The following is a 16,073-nucleotide window of genomic DNA, read 5'->3' on the forward strand; positions in this document are numbered from 1 at the left end:
AAAAAACAGGCCCCTGAGCGCAGTAAGTTACAGTGCTGCAAAGCGCCAGTGTAAACAGTGCCCCACTGCTGGGTGGCTCCCAGCACTGCAAGCTAATCCCCACGGGGAAGTGGAGTATCTGCAGCGCTGGGAGAGCTCTCTCCCAGCGCTGGTGCTGCAACCACACTTGCACTTCAAAGTGCTGCCACGGCAGCGCTGTACAGCCATACCCCTAAGGCTTTGTCTACGCTACACAGCTTTTAGTGACACAGCTGTGTAAATGCTGTTTTTTGCTGACAAACTACTTCCACCCCCTGTGAGCAGGGTTTGCGTTGATGACAGGCGAGTACTCCTGCTGACAAGGAGCTGAGCCCTTTACACTGCCACTTGCCCCAGCAAAAGCTTTCTTGGGGAGGGAAGGGGAGCTTTATAAAGCACCTGCAAAGGACAAAAGTGATGTCTTTCAATTGGCAGTGTAGACAGCCTAAATCATGTGAGTCAATTATATACACCATTTCATTCTACAGAAGTCACTTCTCTTCCCTCATCTGGTGACAATTTACCTCCCTTTTTCATAAGTGTGGGGGGTGAATTAGCATGTGTAGTGCTCTGACAATGGAAAGCATTAATTGCAGCTTGGCAGAGTAGAATGCAGTCATCGGTTCCTATATCCCAGCTCTGCTGCCTTGAGTAAGAAGCACCTCAGCTCAGTGAGTAAGGCAGGGAGTGTACGCTTACTTCCAACACAGTTAAGACAACATTCCTCAGTGTTTTAACATACTGAAAATAAAATGCCAGACCAACCTTAATATGAAGTTAAATCTGAAAATGTCTCACATCTGAGCCACAGTGGACTTGTCTGTGCCAAAATTAGCTGATGTCTTCAGTTGTAACATTATATAAAGCTATCTAAGAAATAAAGCCCGACAGGCAGGAGTGAGAGGCCTCATGATGCTTGACAGCCTTTCTGGGTTTGGGGAGTAAGGAGTTTGCAAACTGAAAAGGTATATACTTAAAGTGCCCTGACCAAGGCATCTGCCCTACTGGCTGTCACCTCCTGCCATCTTCATTTCACACCAAGCACAATGTTAAAGCCAGAGCAATTCATCTATTCAGAGTAGGGAAACAACAACACTCATTGGATCTGACTACTTCCATGCAATAAGCAAGTGGCTTAATACTGGCACCTGTTTAAAGTAGGCAGAACTAGAAAAAAGGCTAATTATACAGACTGACAATGAAAACAAAGCACTGATGTGTAAGTAAGTGGTCAGAAACAGTAGTGGAGCTAGGCTACTTCTTAACCTACCACTGAAAAGCATACAGGTGGCCTAATCACTGCTGGCCACTGTTTCAAGAGGTCTATGCCAACAGTTTGATAGAGAGGTAATTTTTCAATTGCAGGCCACCTTTTAAGGTTGCATTTTTTTCCTGTATGGATTAAAGAAATCACCTTAGAACTAGCCATGTAGCAGGCCTGATTTTAGTGGAGGGGGTATCAATGCTCATCCCTTAATTGAACAGTCGTGTGTTGAATCTACAGCAGAGCTTGCTATTGTAAAAGCAAGTGTCTTGTAAAGATGTCATCATTGACAGGCACTTTAGCTTAGCACTAATGTAACTCCTGGTGGCAGATAATGGTTTAAACTGCCCTCAAATCAAGATTTAATATCTGAGGTAGGAACTGAAGCATATGCTGATTTTAAATTGGAAACCAGTTTACATGATGTGCCAAAAGTCAACAAGTATCAAAGCAGCTTTTGTCAAGCCTCCAATACATATGCTGCCTCTTCATTTAATAAATAAATGAAGTCTGCAGTTACTTCATATGTTGATTTACAATGAAAGGTTGGTAACATACAAGAAAAAAAAAATCATCAAAACAGAGCTACCCTTTTCTAATGTGAAGTAATGTCTTTCAGAGGAGTCCTGCACCTGGAGGATATCAACACTACAGCTGGGCTTGTGATAAACATCTCTTCAGATATTCCAGAGAAGACAGACAATTTAGTGGAGAAATGATGTACTCAATACCATATTTGCATCTGAATCTTTGTACAAATCTTCCGTGGACCTGAAATTTGGCACTTGAACACCTTATTTGCTTCCTATTCTGAAAATAGTATGTCAACTGATTTATAATTAAATGGACACTTCAAGGTGGAGGCCCAAAATGATCTCCCCTCTTTCCACAGCCTCTTGCTCCCAAGGAACAGCAGCTTCCCATTATGAGGGTTATGACAGGTTTTAACTTCTTTAAAATACTCTCCCAGCAGCTAGGACAGGGAGCTGGCCTTTGTATTCACAGATAAGGCAGTTAGATAATGAAATACAGAATGTGATAAACTTCAGTCATCTCAAGCATGGGCTAAAGGAATAGAAGGAAAAGATTACAGATGTGCCTGCAAGCCAGAACAAAGCTGGTCAGCCTGCTTTTAGACCTATTACCCTTGACTGTGCCTTGTTAAAAAAAACACAAATGGTCTTGCTATTAAAATGAGTTACTATATATGTAAAACAAGGTATTAAGGCAATTTTTGATATTTCAAGCACTTTATTCAATACACAATTTCATGTTCAGCCTTTTCCCTACTGAAAATTGTAAGCCACTTATAGATGACTTGTTTACCATGCTTTTTGTATATCTTGTGGTACTTTGTGTTCTTGCTTCTGAAAAACTTTACACATGTTTTACAAGACAGTGGTTTACTATCTTGAGTACAGGAGGCATAGTTTTCCCACAAATGTTCACAAATTAACATGCAAATTGTTTACTGTGTATTTAAAAAATCCTGAAAGGAAATCTGTAGAGAAGTGGCTTGCAGGAATACATTACCTGAAGAAAAAAAAAAAAAAAAAAATCAGGCTGGATTTTTAACTTTCCATTTGTATTCCCTACCTTGTAGGAATATTAAATATTACAAGAATGAACTGCATGAGTGTCATGTGTGGTCTTGCTTTAAGATTGAGGGCAGTGGGCCCTAGAATAGTTGATCTTTGGCCCTAAGTTTACAATTTTTAAAGTAAAATTCCTGAATGGTAAATTGGCACATCCATAAACAGGGGAAGTAGTTATCCCATTTTAGGAGAATGGCCACTCTTAAGAATTTTAAGACAGGACTTCTATAAAAAATCTAGGACATGAACCCACTTGTACATCTCCTGAATAGTAAGCTGTTTTTAGAACACAGGCTTCCTTGACCAAGTTAATCTGCCAGCAATTGGTTTACAATTTAAATAGAAAGTGTGCCAGATATGTTTAATGCCCTTGGTCTCCACTTTCTAAAGACAATTGCAACACTTGTAGAGTGAGTTGACTGCAACCCTGGCTCAGCAGCAGTGCTGGCAAAATAGTCTGGATATTAATCAGTGTTGTACAGCATATCTAAGGAAATGCTTTTCCCAATGTATCTTAAGTGAAGTCTTAGTTCACTTCAGACTTACATTTAATTTATTAACTGTTACAAGTTTCAGGTTTTTGCACCTTACTCATGTCACAATTTTTTAACAGAATCAGGAACATTTAAAAGGGCAAAACTTACTGAAAATGAATTGGAACCACTGTTGAGTGAATCTTATTCTTCCTGTGTTGAGATTCGCAGTATCAGACTCTAACAAGCACAAAGATGACCGGCTTCTGTGCTAGTGAAAGAGTTTATATGAGACCCCGTGGTGAACAGATCCCAGTATTCAATTCAAATAAAACAAAATGAAAACCAAAGATGATTTGATTGATATTCATATCTTCGAAAGGGAAGTAGATAAAGAGAGACTTGTTCTGAGTAAATTGAAATAAGAGGCAGAAGTGACATGCAATTTAAAAAATTACTTTATTCAGAATCATGTTGCTCTTAAGGTTAAGAAAGTTAAAAAAAATAGTACTTAGTGCACATGAACGCTACCTTTAATTACTTCTGAAGATGTTTTAAGACAGGTTTCCCAGGAAAGTTTGGTTAGGAAGACTTAGCATGATCCAAATTCAACAATCCATTTTTCATATTTCTCAATGTCCGCAGCAGATACTGATTTAGAAACCTTTTTTAAAGCCATTTCAAAATCTTCCATAGTTGTCGGCATGTGCATTTCATCCCTGGAAAGATTTCTTATTTCTTCTGGTGTCAAGCCCTCAATTCGTCTTCTCATAGCCATCAGTGAGGCATCCCTATACGATGAGAGGAAACAATATGGACATTTAGTTACTTAAAAGGCTGCAAAGTTAGGCTTTAAAATTAAGTCACCACATTCCAATTGTGAAAAACCAAAAATTAACTTTTCACTGTAACTTCTGTTCTATCTTAGTACTAATGGCCCCTGATTACTGTGGTATCTAAGCACTTCACAATTTTTAATGTATTTATCCTCATCACACTCCTGTGAGGTAAGGAAGTCTTAGTCCAGTGGGGGAAACTGAGATAGAGGTTGAATGATTGCCCAAGGTCACACAGGAAGTATGTGGAGAAGGGAACTGAACCCACTTCTCCTAACTCCCAGACAAGTGGCTTAATTACTGGACCATCCTTCCTCGGTGCTGCAGACACTTTGAAACTGCACCCCTAGAACCAGAGAGCTTCAATAACACCTACCTGCAGTACTACTGAAAGTACATTTACCTTGTACCTGTTACATTATGCAGTAGTCAAATTCTAGCTTGGAATGTTGCTTTCAGCTAGCCAAAGCCCTTGTGGTTGGCTGAAGATAACAAAAGGTCTGTTCTGCATTAGACAATTAAGTCAATTTAATTATGGCAGTCTGGTATCAAAAATCCACACCCTTGACTTCTTCCATCAATTTAACTACCAACTCTCAATAAGTGTTTTTAAACTGTCCCTCTTTTCCTGCTGTATTAAATGATTAACTTGTTCATATTTCCTGTGTTAGGTAAGCAAATAAAGTAACAGGAAGTGAACATCTACATACACATACTTGGGAGGGGAGTTGGACAAATGACTGAAAAGTCTGCAGTTCAGCTTGCACTGTTTGAAGTAAATTTATTGAAATCAAGTTCTTAAACCATACATTTTCAACCAAAAAAGAGAAGTTGATGCATTTTCACAAGTAAACTAAAACTACTATTTCATTTTACTACAGCTACTGGGTCATCTTTGTCACTAGCAAATATAAAGGGTAGACCAGGCCACATGGGAGGTGCTGATAAAAATCATGACTTTGTCCACCATGAGGATGGAAAGAAGCCCAACAGACCAATAGGAGCAATTAAAGCCATTGTCAGGAGGGGGCACAAGTGAATGATAAAACTTCGTTACATTTCAAAGCTCTAAAGGACTTGAACTAAACTACCTAATATTTTTTTCTTCTTTGTTCCTCCTCAGGTAAAGAGGACATATTACTCAGCACCATAAAAGTGTTAATAGGGTGGGCCTTGGGTGTCAAAAGAGACAGCTAGATACACTGCTGACTATTTATAAAAACTTACTGTTTATACCGTAGTACTGATAATGCTTTAACTGGCTGTGAACGAGACAAAAAGAAAAAGTCCTAAAAACCAGATCTTCTCATTCCCTCTATCTTTCCAAAATCAGTTGCTGCAACAATAGCCACCACTTGCCAGGCCTCAGGGGCAGGGAGTTCTCTTTTAGGGAACTACTGGGAGCTTTAACTATATGACACTTTAGCAAGGGTCTGGCACTTGCTTTCCACTGTAGAAGCTTCTTTAACTTATTCTTCCCCATGAACATTAAAAACAAAGTCTGGAGATTTGTCTATATTGTACAGGGAAAAAAGGCAAGAGAGACCCAAAATTCAAGCAAATTTAGGATGATCATACCCCAAACTGATTCACAGGCCCAGAAAATCTAAAAGTCTGAAAATCCTAGAGGAGAGAGATCTTGAGATTGATATAGGAAATAAAATCCCTGCTCTGCTGGGTCTGCATAGCATCTTCTGATGTGTATAAAACACTAAACTTACTAAAAAAGCTAAATCTCTCTTAGGGAATCCTACTTCTCAATAAATTAATACATTTAATTAAGGAAACATTTAATGTGATTGAAGATTTTATTTAAGGGACCCTTACATATCTACCATATTTCTGAAGAAGCTTTAGGGAACAAAGTAAGGATTTCTCTGGTTTGGAATAGGTCCTTTGCATAGACCTTTAACAATTGAAAGATGTTGAAATGAACCACCTGGTGAAGATGGAACTGACTGATGTGCTTTCATTTCTCATTCAATTTGCACTTCTCCTTGGAACAGCACCATGAAGTTGTCCATTTTCTGGCAAACAACTTGTCTCCCTTAATATTTGTCTAAAACACCTCTTCCTCCTCTCCCCATCAAAAAATTGTTCACTCCGTTCCATTCTCTCCTGTTTCTTTTCTTATGTAACTGGATGTTCCAGTTTTCCCAACATGACAATAAAACCGATATTTCAACCAGTATTAACCGGATTGTTAGTAAATCTAGTGTCAACCAGCAGAAGAGATATTTTAGGACAACAGAAATTATTTAAAAAAAATGTAGTAGCATAGTTACGTTCAGCATCCTACAAACAACAGTGTCCCTATGCCTCCCTCATTCATGCATTGTGAGTTGAAATAAAAGTCACTATGTTACACATCACACGTACACACACTACAAGAGAAGCAGCTACTTCATCTAACACTGTATTTGCCTCAACTCAGTTTACAGTAGTCAAATATTTAGAGCAAACTTTTCTCGATTCATGTCCACTCCTTTGGTCCCCTCTAAAGTACCAGGTTACTTATTACTTGTTCTGATAACCACTAAAGCTGCCATTAGGTTGGGGAAGCCCTCATCATAGTTGGTATTGCATAGAGTGGGGGACAGTCCTTTGCCCTGGAGAGCTTTCAGTTCAAGAAGCAGACAAAATGTGAAGACTACTCAGAGAACCAAGTCACTTTACATTAAGCCTTTAACTTAGTGACGAGGTTTGTATTTTCAGAGTACTGTCAATTTCAGTCACCAAATTAGGGTCACTACTGGACATTCTAAGGCTAACTAGTTCTTAAATAAGTGATTCAACAAGAGAAACTGTTATAAGGTTGCAATTTTGACATACCTGCATACATTGGTAATATCTGCACCAGAATAACCTTCCATTTTTTCAGCTATATTTCCAAGGTCAACATCGTCAGCCAGTTCCAACTCCCGCAGGTTTATCCGTAAGAGTTCTTCTCTGCCTTTTGCTTATCAAAAAACACACAAAAAAATATCATGTCTATAATACCGTAATTCAAGAGATAAGATACACGCAGGGTGGCTCTAATTAGTTTTAGTCCTCCTTTGCTCTATTCTGCATCTAAATCTAAAGCCCAATTCAGAAGGCAAATATTTTCAGAAACAGGAGCCCAAAGTTAAGTTCCTAAGTCTGTATTTAGGATCATAACAAGTTGCCTGATTTTCAGAAGCGCCGATCGCAAATTGACTTAGAATGATAGGGTCAGAAGGAACCATAAGGGTCATCTAGTGTAACTCCTTGCAAAGATGTGGGATTTTTTATGTCTAAACCATTCAAGACAGATGGCTATCCTGCCTCCTTTTGAGAGCCTCCAGTGAAGGAGCTTCCACAACCTCCTTAGACTTAAGAAGTTGCAGCTAGGCATTCAGCATTTCTGAAAGTCAGGTCACTTTTTAGGATTGTTAACTTTGCATTCCTGTTTTTGAAATTCAAATCAATTATAGTCCTTACATTGTTTTTCACCTCTCTGTTCTAGGTTAATCTCTGTATCCATTGGCCTTATACCCACACGTACCTGCCAATTTAATGCTTTGTCTGTGGTGTTATGGAACTTGATGCACTCTCTTCATCACTTGGCAGCTATCTTCCATATCCAGACCATGAATGCATTCAACCAAACAATACAATAAATTCAAGGTAAAGTGCCTCCAAAGTTCAAAGGTCTCTTCTGATGTCAGACACAGTATAAGATACTGCTAACAATTAGAAGACTCATCACAAAATAAAAGAAGCAATGATCAATTTTTTTTTCTTTAAATCTAAGAAAATCTTTGTACCTGATGGTAAAGGAATGTAAATTCTCTTTTCTAGTCGTCGTCTTAGGGCCTCATCAATATCCCAAGGAAAATTAGTAGCAGCAAGTACCATAACCATTTTGGAAGGATCATCATTTTCAGCAGCCCCTCCAACACCTGTGGTAGGAGGGGAAATAGTTAAACCTACTCAGTTATCATGGGAAAATCCTATATGGATACAGAATCATGGATACTCTGAGGTGTAATATTAAAGTGCAAGTCTAATTTTAGTTCTACCTGGCATTTTGGGATGAAGAACTGCAAATTCTAGGCCAGAGAACTGAGGGTAACATTGATGTAAGTTTCACAAGATGGACATGTCCTTCTGCATCAACATTTTGCAATAGCTGCCTGGATTTCTGCCTTTATCACAGGGTGTCAATGTGAAAACTCAAAATGGAACTAAAAATAAGAGCACTCAAAAATTTCATTAACAGCCATGCCAAAAAGTGTAATTACGGCTTTCAAAATAAGATCTTCCTCTCCAGTTTGTAGGCCTGATACTGCAATCCCTTACTCAGTAATTCCTATTAACATAAGAAGTCCCAGGAAAGTCAGCATTCAAGACTGGTGGATTAGGTCCATGGACTAAAACTCTTCTGAATAGAGAGGAAGTAAGTATTTTAATCTGTAAAGCGTTGTTAAATCAGTGGCACAATAATAGCTTTTACCAAGATGTGTTTTACTAGAATTGTCATCCCTACACCTGTTACCAAGGTATTTATCTGTAATTCAGTCTAATGACAAAACCGACAGATTTTGCTTGTAATCAGTGATAGATCCTGGAATACCCACTGTACTGTTTGCCCTAATATTGAAGCATATCAAGATACCATTTGCGAATATTCCAAAATTCCATGGCTAAAAAAAAGGGAGCTAATGAAAAATTCATTACTGATGCAAATATTTGAGTTGCAAGGAAAGTATCTCAAGGGCTCAGACCTTGCTCCTATTTAAGTCAATAGGAGTTTCTCTATAGACTTAAATGGGTGTAGGATCAGACTGCTCAAGTTAAAAAAAAAAAAAAAAAAGATTTTCTGACTCCTGCAATTCTAACACAAGTTATTCTGCAGATTAGCAAAGGATTTGAAGGGTTCTTTAATTACATATTCAGTTGTGTTTAGCAAAGAAGTTGAAATTAAAATTAGCTAATTTACTGCACAAATAAAACTGCCGTGGGTTTTTCCTACACAGTAACAGTTGTTTAAATTAATTGTAGAAAGTAACTGAAGTGTGCTGTTTTTATTAAAATTCTGTTTAAAAACAGTATATTATGTGAATCCTTTTGGAGGTGATAACTGCCATTTGAAGTTTAAATTCGGACAGGTTACAGTTACTCAAATCACTTGTAGAGAAGACAGTCTGAGCGCTTAGTGATGGTTGTCTTTGAGGACTTTCTGCTTCTAGAGCTATCCACCTACATCTGACTGCTTTACTTTATTGGACTACCAAGAGGGAAGGATTAGGTTGGAAGGGGGAAAAAAAATCACTTGTGGGAAGTGTAAGGTTATATAAGAGTTGTGATTGTGAGGGGGAACTCAGTGTTTCCACAGCTTTGAGGAAGCTCAGTTATTCTGAAGTTATAATACGAAGTTGAGATTCAGATACTGAAGAGTGTGTTTGTGGGAGTAGATAAGGTAGTGTAGGATAAGCTCAGTATATTTGTAGTGTCTTTTGAGTTTGAGTAATGTGTGTGTTTATCATTTTAATCTACCTTTTTAAAAACAGCATAATTAAGTTATTGTGCCTAAAATTCAATCCTTTTATTTCTTCCTGTAACCCAGAACCATCAACAATGATTAAGTTCATTTACCATCCATCTGAACCAGTAGTTCTGCCTTCACCCGTCGGCTGGCTTCATGCTCCTCCGAGGTTCCTCTGCGACTACAGATAGAGTCTATCTCATCAATAAATATAGTTGTTGGTGCATAAAATCGAGCCTAGAGAAATCAGAAACTGAAACTGCATCAGTTTATCTTAAGCTTTATTTAAGCTGATTTCTTTGGAATTGTGGCATCTCCTACAGCTGCCTATAAGCACTGCTGTGCTGTCTTGGCTTTGGTGATTCAACACAATAGAAGTTAATAGGCAACATGTCTTCTCCCTTACCTCCAGCCTTTCAAACATACACACCATGAGCAAGCATGCTTTCAGCAGCAATGATTTAAAAGCAGAATATTATCCTAATCAAGTGTAATAACCCCTAGAGCAGGGGTAGGCAACCTATGGCACGAGTGCCGAAGGCGGCACATGAGCTGATTTGCAGTGGCACTCACACTGCCTGGGTCCTGGCCACTGGTGTGACGGGTTCTGCATTTTAATTTAATTTTAAATGAAGCTTCTTAAACATTTTAAAAGCCTTATTTACTTTACAAACAGTAATTTAGTTATATATTATAGACTTATAGAAAGAGACCTTCTAAAAATGTTAAGATGTATTACCGGCATGCAAAACCTTAAATTAGAGTAAATAAATGAAGATTCGGCACACCACTTCTGAAAGGTTGCCGATCCCTGCCCTAGAGTATTACATGCAAGCTATTCAACAGCCTGCAGCAACAATATAAAATAATGTACAATGGAAATGAATGTCACATCCAGCTCAAACTGACAATGTGCACCCCAGAATGTAATTTCAATAGGCACAGTAATTATCAAAGGTAGTATCTGACCAGGGCACTAAAGTTAACACCTGTAACATGTGTTAAAGGTGTTATGGGATCTTTAATGAAACCAAGGTCAAATCTCACTAAGTCAGCACTAAAACCATGCTGGGATAATCAGTTCAATATTACTACAACAGGCAAGTGCCACCGACTGATTGATCCACACTATTTCCTGTAGCACAGCAGCCACGTGCTAATCCTAGCCAGCCCTTGAGATTTGATAAAAGGCAGAGAGAAAAACACCCAGGAATTAAAGTTATTGTCCCACAGCAACTATAACATATTGCCTTGTGCATATATAATATTTTCTGTTGCTGTATATGGCATTAACTTTAATGCCTTTATCCAGGTATAATGTGGTCAACTTCAATGAATTCAAACCTGAAGTTCCCATAGCAATATGATATGATTTGTTTGTAGAACTGATGCTACAATAACCACATTTTGCAAGACTGCACCCCAGAATGCACTGCATTTGAACTTGGCGATCTAGAAAAGTCTTTACTGAGTCCATCCAATTAATTGCAAGTGTCACATGCTCTGTAGGCTACTGAGCCTTTGCCACATGATATGATTTGAACTGAACATTAAAATTTCTTATGTTATTCCGCTAAAAGGGAACACTACGCATTTTATATAGTGGATGATTGTGTGACCATATTTAAGAGTGGCTTTTTCAGCCTACTTTAAACTATTTTCAAAGAAGCTAAGTTAAACCAGAAAAAAAAGCTCTCATATACTAGAATCAGCATGTCCACATGGGGTGTATAGTGGTACAACTATAATGGTTTAAATTCACATATTATCTTATACAAGTACAACTTTCCTATACACCTTCAGGTACATGTACATCACAAGATGCCAAACCTCTCCACCACCGAGCTATTGTTTCTGGCTGCTTGCTGACTCAGGCAGACATCACTACATTGGTTACGCTATTCACAGTTTCTTAAAACCATGAGGAATAGCAACCTTTTATTAAAATGAAACTGGAGATTCTGATGCAGTCACATGAATCCAGCAACTGTAGCCGTAAGCCTGGCCTGCAGTGCTTATGCTTTAATTCAACCTGAGGTATAAGCACATATGCTAAGCAGGAAGCTAGACCATTCTGTCAATTTTTACAAGTGGTTTTCCATAAATAATATCTGTGTGCATATTTATACACACACCAAAAACGAAGGGTCTCAAACTTCAATATAACTAATAAGGCTTTAGCTTGGAGGCGTTCTAACACTATATCTTGCCTAAGTTTCACTGCTCTGGGAACAGAGTTACAACCCACTATTCCTTTTAGAGTTTTAGTCACCATTTCAAACAGCAGGCGGACAAGTTTCTCAGATTCTCCTCTGTATTTTGAAGTAAGTGTTGATGATGAGATGTTGAAAAATGTTGTTTTGCATTCAGTAGCTACAGCTTTTGCAAGAAGAGTCTTTCCAGTACCAGGTGGACCAACCATCAGCACACCCTATTTGAAAAGAGACAGTCCAGAGTGATGTACCAAAATCTGTTAAGGCTAGTGAAAACCCACTGCAACAAACATAGCCTAAGAAACTGTTTGATAGCCTCGGTGTTAAACTAGTTAGCATGAACTTTTGCTTAATAACATTTCCAAACCAGGAAGAGAAGGTGGATGAGGTTTTTTCTAAACTAACAAAATCATCCAAAACACAGGGCTTGATGGTGATTGCAGCAACCCAGACGTCTGTTGGGAAATTAAGACAGCAGGGCACAGGTTATCCAACAAGTTCTTCAGATGCATTGGAGACCACTTTTATTACAGACAGTGGAGAAAGCAAATGAGAGAGAGGTTATTCTGGCTTTGATTCCAACGAACAGGGAGGAACTAGTTGAGAATTTGAAGGTGGAAGGCAGCTTGGGTGAAAGCGATTAAGAAATTATGGCATTCATGATTCTAAGGAATGGTAGGAGGGAAAACAGCAGAATAAAGACAATGCACTCAAGAAGGTAGACTTTAACAAACTCAGGGAGTTGATAGGTAAGATCCCATGGGAAGCAGGGCTAAAGAAAAAGGTTCAGGAGAGTTAACAGGTTTTTTAAGCAACATTATTAAGGACATAAAAGCAAACTGCCCCAATATTTAGAAAAGATAGGAAGCGTGGTAAGAGGCCACCTTGTTTGATTAAGAGATCTTCAATGACCTGAAACAAGAGAGAGTCATACAAAGTAGAAACTAGGTCAAATTACAAAGTATGAACAAACATGGACAAAATTGGAAAGGCCAAGGCACAAAATGAGATTAAACTAGCTAGAGATATAAAAAGAGTAATAAGAAAGTATTTTACAAATTCATGGGAAGCAAGACAACGAGGGGCAGGGTCGGCCCATTACTAAAAGATCGAGAGGAGGGAAGAGACACTATGACAAAAATTGAAAATGTAGCAATGGCTAAAGTGTTAATTTAATGCCTTTTTTGTTTCAGTTTTCACCAAAAAAGTTAGCAGTGATTGGACAACTAACAGAGAACATCAGTGTAAATGGAGTAGGATCTGAGGTTCCAAAAAGAAAAGAATGAGACAGATGTCTTCAAGTGATTAAGGCCTTATGAAATAGATCCTAGAATGCTTAAGGAACTGGCTGAAGAAATCTGAGCTATTAGCAATTATTTCTGAGAATTCATGGAGGACAGGAGAGATGCCTGAGGACTGGAAAAAGGCAAATTAGGTACCTATCTATAAAAAGAGGAATAAAGACAACCCAGGGGATTACAGACCATTCATCTTAACTTCGGTAATCTGATAATGGAGCAAATAATCAAACCATCAATTTGTAACCACCTAAAAGATAATAAGGTGGTAAATAAGAGTCAACACAGATTTGTCAAGAACAAATCACTTCAAATCAACCTAGTGTCCTTCTCTGACAGGTTAACAAGCCTTGTGGATAAGGAGAAAGCAGTAGATGGGATACATTTTGACACTGTCTCACATGTCTGACCATCTCATAAACAAACTAGAGCAGCAATTTGCAAACTTTGAGCTGAGCCCCCCTCTGAGTTACATTTTGGTTGTACCCCTGCAACTCAGACAAAAATAAATAGACATATGCAAAAGTATGCTTGATACACTATTTATAAACCTAACGGAGACCTTAACACAACTTTAATTAAATTACCAACACCGGTAAGTTTCAAATACACACATACTTACCAACAGCACAGCCAAGGCTCCCTCAGCAGCAGGTTGCACCTCTAGGGCAGGGCTAATACCTGCCCCTCTGCCCCTCCCTGCTTTGGTTTTCAGGGTTGGGGAAGGCAAGTGCAATGGTCTCTGGGGACGGAGCCTGCACTAGGCTCAGAGTCTGCCAGAAGTGGAAATGGGCACAGCAGATATTGTGGCCCGCTGAGGTGAGTCAGAGCTGGAAGTGGCGCTCCCTTCCCACCCCTGCAGGGGTGGTCACGAGCTGCCTGGCATGCCACTCCCCCCCCACCCTAGAGAGTTCCCCCAAGCCGCCCTAGGGGGCGCACCAAACAGTCTTGAACACCTCTGTACTAGAGAAATATAGCCTAGAAGACAATCTACTATAAGATGGGTGCACAACTGGCTGAAAAACCACACTCAGAGTAGTTATCAATGGTTCACAATTGAGCTGGAAGGCCACATATAGTGGGGCCTCAGATCTGTCCTGGTTCTATTCAATATCTTCAGAAATAATTTGAATAATGGCACAGAGAGTACACTAAAAGTTTGTGGATAATACCAAGCTGAAAGGGTTGTAAGTGCTTTAAAGGACCAGATTAAAATTCAAAATGATCTTGACAAACTGGACAAATGGTTTCAATTAAATACGATTAAATTCAATAAGGACAAATGCAAAGTACTCCACTTAGGAAGGATCAGTCAGTTGTGCACATACAAAATAGGAAATGACTGCCTAGGAAGGAGTACTGCAGAAAAGGTTCTAGGAGTTATAGTGGATCACAACAATACTATTGCAAAAAGAAGTGAACATCATTCTGAGATATATTAGCAGAAGTGTTGTAACCAACATGCAAAAAGTAATTATTTCATTCTACTCAGCACTGTTAAGGGTTCAACTGGAGTACCGAGTCCAGTTCTGAGCAGAAGACTGCAGGAAAGAGATGAACAAATTGCAGAAAGTCCACAGGAAAGCAACAAAAATGATCTAAGGTCTAGAAAACACATTTTATGAGGAAAGACTGAAAAAAATTGGTTTGTTTAGTTTGCGGAAGACTGAGGAGAGACATAACAGTCTTCAAGTACATAAAAGATTGCTATAAAGAGGAGGGTGATAAATTGGTCTCCTTAACCACCAAGGATAAGACAAGAAACAATGGCGTTAAATTGCAGTGAGGGAGATTTAGGTTAGACGTTAGGAAAAACTTCCTAACTTTAAGGGTAGTTAAGCACTGGAACAAATTACCTAGGGAGGTTGTGGAATTGCTGTCATGGGAGGTTTTTAAGAGCAGGTTGGATAAACACCTATCAAGGATGGTCAGATAATACTTAGTCCTGCCTCAGTGCAGGGGACTGGACTAGATGACCTGTTGAGGTCCCTTCCGGTCCTACATTTCTATGATTCTATTCAAAACTATGTAGTGAAATATTACTTTCTTGAATACTAACAGAATGCACACATGCCAGTATATGTTTCAGCCTACACTAATTTCATATGTATTCAAATGACACATAGTTGCCTTAAAAGTTTTGGTTAAAGATGGGTAGATATACTATACACAGAACATTTGTCAGTTCAGGTGCCCCTCTTAGGACAGGTCTTAGAATTACACTGCATGCTAAGAATTAGCAATTTCTTACCTTCCATGGTCTTCTAATTCCCTTAAAGAATTCTGGCATCCACATTGGTAAGACTACAGCTTCTTTGAGCAATTTTTTGGCATCAACTAAGTCAGCTATATCATCCCTGATAGAGAAGAAAAAAAAAAAATGTTGAACACATGTCTGATCACTGCTCAATTCAAGATGCAAACACTTTCATTACCAGTAATAGCTATTTAGTAGCCTATATGGTCTAGTTCTGTTTCTAGGGAATATCTGCACTGGAGCTGGAAGAGGCAATTTCCAGCTCAGATACACAAACCTGCAGCATAATAAAAGTGTAGCCAGAGCTGCATGACCAACAAGAGGAACTAGACTCCTGGAGTACAGTCCCATCCAAGAGCACAGGTACATATTTGGGGCAATTAGCCCCTCCTGCTGCTTGTGCTGCAGTGGCTACACTTCTATTTTTAGCACACTAGCATGATCAGAGAAGCATGAGTGGTCTCCTCAAGCTGGAAATTATACTTTCCAGCTCTACTGTAATCATACTACTAGTTGGCAAGTTCTCTCATCAATTCTGCCATCACTATAACTAGCATCTCCACAGACATGCCAAGGACTGAAAAGACATTGAAATTAAACTACGTTCTCA

At 38.9% G+C, this 16,073-nt stretch overlaps 2 protein-coding genes across 13 annotated transcripts in view; one reads left to right on the forward strand and one right to left on the reverse strand.

The window, feature by feature from the left end:
* GINM1 (glycoprotein integral membrane 1) overlaps window positions 1–2,867 on the forward strand; it is a 36,093-nt gene extending 33,226 nt beyond the window's left edge. For all 5 annotated transcript variants that reach the window (XM_030556557.1, XM_030556561.1, XM_030556555.1 and 2 more), the window contains exon 8: window positions 1,902–2,867. In XM_030556557.1, the coding sequence (XP_030412417.1) occupies window positions 1,902–2,001 (100 nt within the window). In that variant the 3' untranslated portion in view covers window positions 2,002–2,867. The remainder of the gene's footprint in view (window positions 1–1,901) is intronic.
* KATNA1 (katanin catalytic subunit A1) overlaps window positions 2,729–16,073 on the reverse strand; it is a 28,607-nt gene continuing 15,262 nt past the window's right edge. For 3 of the 8 annotated variants that reach the window (XM_030556547.1, XM_030556548.1, XM_030556550.1), the window contains exons 6-11: window positions 15,458–15,563; window positions 11,968–12,126; window positions 9,806–9,932; window positions 7,975–8,109; window positions 7,019–7,145; window positions 3,788–4,141 (exon numbers count right to left, since the gene is read on the reverse strand). In XM_030556547.1, the coding sequence (XP_030412407.1) occupies window positions 3,943–4,141; window positions 7,019–7,145; window positions 7,975–8,109; window positions 9,806–9,932; window positions 11,968–12,126; window positions 15,458–15,563 (853 nt within the window). In that variant the 3' untranslated portion in view covers window positions 3,788–3,942. The other 5 variants (XR_003999627.1, XR_003999628.1, XR_003999626.1 and 2 more) reach the window with 5 other exon arrangements.

The sequence above is a fragment of the Gopherus evgoodei genome, chromosome 3 (genome assembly GCF_007399415.2).
Source record: "Gopherus evgoodei ecotype Sinaloan lineage chromosome 3, rGopEvg1_v1.p, whole genome shotgun sequence".
Taxonomy (NCBI): domain Eukaryota; kingdom Metazoa; phylum Chordata; order Testudines; family Testudinidae; genus Gopherus; species Gopherus evgoodei.